Here is a 7,507-nt window from a genome sequence, read left to right as displayed (position 1 = left end):
GTTTCTATCTATGAGAGGCTCAAAGTTTATTAGTATTCTTGTAAGCCCCTCTATATAGATCAGGGCAATTTCATAATGAAAGGCATGCAAAGTTCTTCCTCCCTCCCTCCTTCCTGTTGCCAATGCTCTCTCCTCCCCTTCCTGCGCTGCTCCTGCTGCCAGCGCTACCGTCTCCCCTAGCTGGCCCTAGGGCTCCCTGCTGGTGTACTTTTGACACAAAGAGAAGATCAAAATAGGATGACTCATATTAATCTTTTTTTGGACAACAAAGACGTCAGACTGAGGTTTGGCGATTTGTTTGCTGAATGTTCAAGGCAATTTCAATCAAGAGAGATGAATAAGCTCACATGTTGAGGCCATCTTACCAGTCTAATGCTAGAATCAAGGTATGCTGGAAGCATAATAATCGGAAACATGACCTTATGTGACAGCTCCATCTAGGGTAATCCAAAGTTCTAGACACTAATTCTGCCAATACACGTTCCAATGACTATAGTTCTAGAACTGACTCTAGGAATACCCAATTACCACTACAGCAGACGCGTGCTTTGCCGAGTGCAATTGCACTCGGCAAAGAAGGCTTTGCACTCGGCAAAGAGCTGTCGGCATATCCCTTCACGACAAAGGCTTCTTTGCCGAGTGCTTTTTGTTGGGCAGCCGGAAAAGCACTCGGCAAAGATTTACATTCGGCAAAATAAAAATGCGAAAAAATCCAAAAATAATAGTAAAATTTTTTTTTGGGGAGGCCGCCACCAGCCAGCGCCCGCCCGTCTTCATCGAAGTCGGTGCATTTTTTGCGCTAAATTCACGGCTAACGCGGCCGGCGGGATTCGAATTCAAGACCTCTCCCTCACGTGTCTGCTGCTCTACCACTGCACTACATTGTCACTTGTGTCTAGATTCCGTTATCTATTCTCATATATTATATTAAACCGAGAGTAAATTGCTTGTTTGAGGCCCTAAACGAATTCAAATCAAAAAGTGATCAACTACAAAGTTTCATAACTTTTCGAGATCTACAATTTTCATTGAGGAAGTTTTTCCATCCGAGGTCGTTTGAAAAATTCAAATTTTAAATTTGAGGGATTCAAACGTAGTTTTGCATAATAAGATGATTTCAAATCAAAAAGTTGTCAGTTTCATAACTTTTGGAGATCTACAATTTTCATTTTGGAAATTTTTCCATCCGAGGTCTTTTGAAAAATTGAAATTTTAAAATTTTCAAATTCAAACGTCGTTTTTGCATGACAAGATGATTTCAAATCAAAATGTTGCCAACTACAAAATTTCATAACTTCTCAAGATCTACAAAGTTTATTTTGGTCATTTGTTCATCCGACATAGTGGTAGTAATATTGTTCACAAATCTTATATATCTCTCTTCTACTTTTATGAAACTAATATGAGAGATGTAGATTTTATGAACAACGTTATTGTCGCTTTGTCAAATGAAGAAATGACCAAAATAAACTTTATAGATCTTGAGAAGTTATACAACTTTGTAGTTGAAAAGTTTTTCATTTGAATTCATTTAGGGCCTAAAAAATTGCTTTGAAAAACTGATTTGCTGAGGGCAAAAAAAAAATGCACACGGCAAAATGCCTCTTTGCCGAGTGCCAAAACAAAGGCACTCGGCAAAATACATATTTGCCGAGTGCTAGAAAAAGGCACTCGGCAAAGACGCATTTTGCCGTGTGCCGAAAAATAGCACTCGGCAAAATACATATTTGCCGAGTGCCAGAAAAAAGGCACTCGGCAAAGACGCATTTTGCCGTGTGCCGAAAAATAGCACTCGGCAAAATACATATTTGCCGAGTGCCAGAAAAAAGGCACTCGGCAAAGACGCATTTTGTCGAGTGTTTTTTTTTTGCCGAGTGTATTTTATTTGGCACTTGGCAAAGACCGTCTTTGCCGAGTGCCCGATAAAATACACTCGGCAAAGCCTCCGGCACTCGGCAAGGTGCCGGTTTCTGGTAGTGTACCCATTGTTGCAGTGATGCCTTGGACTCGTGTTTCGTAACAGTGAGACAGTAGATCCATCAACACTCACCAGCCAAACTTTTATACGCGTCTTCGTCTTTACTCAAAGCTAAAATTTGTACAAAATGAGAATACAGAATCAGTGTATATACATATATAATAAAATGTGTTACTAGACAAAGAAACTTCAAATGTTGTTAAAGACTTTTGTGAATTCAATACATCTAGCTATAGCCCCTCGAGAAGAATTCAACTGAATTGTCAGATTTTGTGTGACTAAATTTCTTTCTTGTTTAGGATATTACTAGATTTACTAACCAGGCAACAAATTGCTAATTTCAGTCAGATTCAAAATAAATGCAATTATTTACAATTTTCTAAAAATTATAATTTCCGTTGGTAGTGGCCACCTTCTAGCAGTTCTAAAATTAGACCATTATTAAGAAAAAGGTTATGTGCTAAGCCTAAAAGAACATGAAAAGGTTGAGAAGACCAAACCTATCTTTGAAAGTTCAGTTCTTTGGTTAGTTAGTAAGTAAAAACTATATTCTTTGTAGAGGCAATTTAAGCAGCTGTGTATGGGAAGGAAGCAAAACTTGGTCTATGTGACAAGCTTGAATCAATTGACCATTTGTTTCTCAATATCTAATAGTTATCAGACAGGACTACGACCTAGAATGGAGGAAAAGTGCATCCGTCAAGACGTTTTGTTACAAGACTATATGGCAAGCTAGGCCTTTCTTCCGGGAAGAATAACAAAACTGATTGGTTGTGAGGCTAACAAAACTGGTTGGGTGTAGAGGATTTAATCTTTTCTTGTGGTATATGTGCTCTCTATTCTGTACGTAGCATCCGTATTGATTATTGAAAATTTTGAACTTATTACTGAATAAGTTTCAAACCTTTATGAACTTGTATCTATGTGCGAGCCTGCATGCCAACTTACAATGGAATCTAAATAGAATTTAGGTCTCACTAAAACAGCATGAGACCTGGGATTACATTTGTTTATTGTGGTGACTATTCTATGTTGTCCACAATAAAGGAGACACATGAGCGATATACTCTTCTTCAGAAATGAAAAGGTTTTCTAAACACATCAGAGTTCTAACTTTCAAAAGAAGGGACCATTAATTTTTTTAACGTTTTGTTCTAATGCAATGCAATGGAGCAAAAGTAACAGCACATAAGTTATTTTCAGAAATGTGCATCCCTTGAAAAAGAAAAGTTAAATCCAAACACTAGGGAATAAATACTTCTACACATTTGAGATCGAGGTCAGATTAGTGTCAAAAGCAACTGCAGAGGCACAGAGGAACGAAAATCTGAAATAAAAAAGAAAAGGAAAAGAAAAGAAAAGAATCCTGATACATAAGTGATAAAGAAGTTATGTACAAATTCCCTAGAAAAAGAAAGATAATTGAAGGTCATAAGTCTGCTTAGAATAATAAACATGTAGATATTTGTGATATTATTCAAAAACTAATCAACAACTGAAAATGTAGCCAGAGCATCCCATTTCAGTCGTTTGTGTCCATACCAAACTAATCAACAAATCAAACATTCAGAACTACTCTAGGTATCAGCATACTGTCTTACTGCATCTATCATGCAATTCAATATTTAGATACATTGGTGCTATCTGTCAACAAAATGTCCATACAACACAAAGTTCAAATTTATCTGTAACTTGGCATCCTAGGTCCAGTCATTCATATAATTTTCTAACAAACTTAGCGCATACTTTCTTTCACACAAATGAATGCGATGGTAAATATGAGAAATATAGAAGCACAGGGAGCATTGCAAGTTAGCATACATATGTTATATGTAGGCAGGAACTTCAAAACTTTGAGAACGCTATCATCAACTACTTCACACTTGAGCTCCACTTGCTTAAGGTATTCTGAAATTTCAGCTGATCTCTTTGTTGCTATCATCAACTACGTTTATTGTTGCGGACGAACGCACGGGTCCGTCGGAGGAAAATAATCACGAACAACGACTGATGGAGGATCGGAATTCATGGAGATGAAGGATCATTTCAGGCGGTGATGGCCGCTCCGGTGGTGATGGGGACGCTGTGGAGCACCACGGTCTCGACGGTGAGCCCGGGGCCGAAGCCGAAGAGGACGCCCCAGTCGAACCCCTCCCCCGTGGTGGCCTGCCCATCCTCGGCGGAGCGCTTGCGCATCTCGTCGAGGATGAAGAGCACGCAGGCGCTGGACATGTTGCCGTACTCGGAGAGGACGTGGCGCGTTGCGCGCATCCGCTCTTTGTCCAGGCCGACCTTGGCCTCCACCTGGTCCAGGATGGCGGGGCCACCCGGGTGCGCCACCCAGAAGATGGAGTTCCAGTCGCTGATCCCCAGCGGCTTGAACGCCTCCTCCAGCGCGCGCTCGATGTTCTTGGAGATGAGCCCGGGCACGTCCTTGAGCAGGTGGAACGTGAGCCCGACCTCGCGGAGGTGGCCGTCGATGGCGCCCTCGGAGTCCGGCAGGATGGTCTGCGCCGCCGACACGAGCTGGAACAGCGGGCGCTCCACGCGCTCGTCGGGGTCGGCGCCCACGATAACCGCCGCGGCGCCGTCGCCGAACAGCGCCTGCCCGACCATGGAGTCGAGGTGGGACTCGGAGGGGCCCCGGAACGTGACGGCCGTGATCTCGGAGCACACCACCAGCACCCGCGCGCCGCGGTTGTTCTCGGCGAGGTCCTTGGCCACGCGCAGCACCGTGCCGCCCGCGAAGCACCCCTGCTGGTACATCATCAGGCGGTTCACCGAGGGCCGCAGTCCCAGCATCTTGGTCAGCTGGTAGTCGGCGCCCGGCATGTCGACCCCGGACGTGGTGCAGAAGACGAGGTGGGTGATCTTGGATTTCGGCTGCCCCCACTCCTTGATCGCCTTCTGGGCAGCCGCTTTGCCTAGCTTGGGGACCTCCACCACCACGATGTCCTGGCGCGCGTCCAGCGACGGCGCCATGTACGCGCACATGTTGGGGTTCTCCGCCAGGTACTCCTCCGTCAGGTGCATGTACCGCTTCCGGATCTGCGACTTGTCGCCTGCATGCATGCACCAGGGATGTTCATGTCAGACAGTCAGAGTCAGGATCAACCCACGCACCGTCGTCGTCAGTCGTCAAGGCATGCCATGCCATGCCAGAGCACGGACGTCAAGGCAAGACCGCCGTCGTCGGTCAGTTATTTTCTGGCCTTTCTTTTGCCTAGGAGAAGCTAGTTGCTAGCTCCTGGCTCGTCGTCGTCCACGCAACGACAGGCCAATGGAGCAAAGAGAGAAGGGTCGGTGGCGTCGACCCAACGTGGTGGTTAGGTACTAGTGCTTAACACAGGAGTCGAGTCCGTGCGGTTGGTAAGATGTCCGAAATTTTGGGTCCGTTCCTGGATACGACCTCTCACAACACTCACTAACATGACTATCAATTTTTCAATCATTAAACTCCATTATTCGTACCACGTGCAGTTCAAATTTCTATTTTTCGGAAAATTCAAGTAAACGAAATAAAGTAACTAAATATATCAAAAAGCCACAAAAAAATCCTAAATTGTAACTAGGAGTTCCTGGTGCTTTAAAAGGGCTGCACAAAAAAATTGGAGGCCAAAAACAAAAAAACAAAAAAAAACTTTGCCGAGTGCCAGGGTATGGCACTCGGCAAAGGGTGTCTTTGCCGAGTGCCAGGCATAAGGCACTCGGCAAAGAGTGTTTTAATTTTTTTTAAAAATTTCCTCTTTGCCGAGTGCATTCACAGGAGCACTCGGCAAAGAAATTATATAAAAAAAATTAAATCTTTGCCGAGTGCCGTGCTAGGGCACTCGGCAAAGTATTTTTTTTAAAAAAAAATTTTCTTTGCCGAGTGCCAGATCTGAGACACTCGGCAAAGAATTTTTTTTTAAAAAAAAATAAATCTTTGCCGAGTGCCAGATCTGGGGCACTCGGCAAAGAAATTTTTTTTTAAAAAAAATCAAATCTTTGCCGAGTGCCTAACAACAGGCACTCGGCAAAGAAGGCCGTGACCGAACGCCGTTTCGCGGGCAGCCTATGCCGAGTGTAGAGATTTTGCCGAGAGTCTGACACTCGGCAAAGAAGTCCTTTGCCGAGTGCCCTTGTTTGCCGAGTGCCCGGCGCTCGGCAAAGAACTCTTTGCCGAGTGCAATTCTTTGCCGAGTGCAGCACTCGGCAAAGAAGGTCTTTGCCGAGTGCCCGATTTTTTACACTCGGCAAAGAATTTTGCACTCGGCAAAGTCTCTGTTTCCAGTAGTGATACACAGTACAAGTACTTTTACTTCGTAGTAACTTCGTAGCAATTTATATGTGCTAGTCTTCTCTCCAGTCTTCACCGGTAGAAATATTCAGTGTAATTAACTTGGTCGTCAGTTACTGGTATAAAGTGTGAGTGGCGCGAGGACGGACGGAGAAACACGTGGAAGCTGCTATGTGTGCAGCATCATCCAGCAGCTACGGTAATGCTGTGTAGATCGAGTGAACGATGGAGACGACGACGACAGACGGAGAGAGAGAGAGAGAGAGCTAGAGAGAGAGATGATACTCACACATCCTCTTGAACTTCTCCTTGAGGTCGGTCATGTGCTCGCTGTTGGTGATCCGGAAGTAGTAGTCCGGGTAGTCCGCCTGGTACACGCAGTTGGCGGGCGTCGCCGTCCCGATCGCCAGCACGGTGGCCGGCCCGGTGGCGCGCTGCGCCTTCCTCACCTCCTCCACGGTCACAGTCGCTCCGGCCATCGTCTCCGTCCGCTCTTCCTCTCTCTACGTTGTACTAGAGACTGCAGCTAGCAGGTCGATCGATCAGCCGCGCGCTAGCTACTCCGACAGCAGCAGCACTTGGACAGGTCGGTCGGTCGCCGGAGCCGGCTTTCCTGATCGTCGGAGCGAGCGAGCTAGCTAGCTGCGACTGCGAGCGAGCGCTGTGTATGGATGATCGGAGGAGCTAGCTGCTGCGCTTGCTGTAATGGCAGAGGCGGCCCGCGGGGTGGTTATATAGCCGCGCGGCCGGGGGCAGGCGACAGGCGAGGCGGACGGGTAATCGGGTTAGGTCAGTTGGACGGGCGGATGGGGCGCCACGTTTGCGGCGACGACGGGGAGGTAGTGGCGCCCGCGCACACGTCTCCCCCATTGCAGCCCCGGCGGGGTTAGTTGGGTCGCGTGGCCTCGGGCCGCGGGCGGGCGGGCGGACGGCAGGCGTGCGTGGTGTCTAGCAGCCAGTCAGAGGTAGCCACCAGAGGCGCGTAGCTAGCTAGCGGCGGTTCCACTTTCCAGTCGTCGGTCTCGTCCACCCGGTGGTCAGCTACCACGGCGGAGAAATCGGTCCAGGCTCGTTCGGCATGTGCCCAGGTTCAACAATATCTCGTCTCGGTGCCGAAAAAAACCCGCCGAAAACCACCGTTGTTTCTTCACACACGAATGTAGGACAACGACTAGCTCGTACGTACGTACTACTCCTATATTTTCACAATCGTCGTTTCTTATCCTTCTTAGAAGCGGTTTGTACAGTAT

General features: G+C 46.5%; 1 protein-coding gene across 1 annotated transcript; it reads right to left on the bottom strand.

Annotated features, from left to right (window-relative positions):
- Nucleotides 1-3,480: 3,480 nt before the first annotated feature.
- LOC136486883 (chalcone synthase 3-like) lies at nt 3,481-6,965 on the bottom strand. The gene is made up of 2 exons (XM_066483945.1): nt 6,547-6,965; nt 3,481-5,040 (listed from the first exon to the last, which is right to left on the bottom strand). The coding sequence occupies exons 1-2, from the start codon at nt 6,734-6,736 to the stop codon at nt 4,025-4,027; spliced, it is 1,206 nt and encodes a 401-aa protein (XP_066340042.1). The 5' UTR covers nt 6,737-6,965; the 3' UTR covers nt 3,481-4,024.
- Nucleotides 6,966-7,507: the final 542 nt, after the last annotated feature.

The sequence above is a fragment of the Miscanthus floridulus genome, chromosome 10 (assembly GCF_019320115.1).
Source record: "Miscanthus floridulus cultivar M001 chromosome 10, ASM1932011v1, whole genome shotgun sequence".
NCBI lineage: Eukaryota > Viridiplantae > Streptophyta > Magnoliopsida > Poales > Poaceae > Miscanthus > Miscanthus floridulus.
The sequence above is the reverse complement of the archived record's forward strand: the minus strand, read 5'-3'. Positions and strand labels throughout refer to the sequence as shown.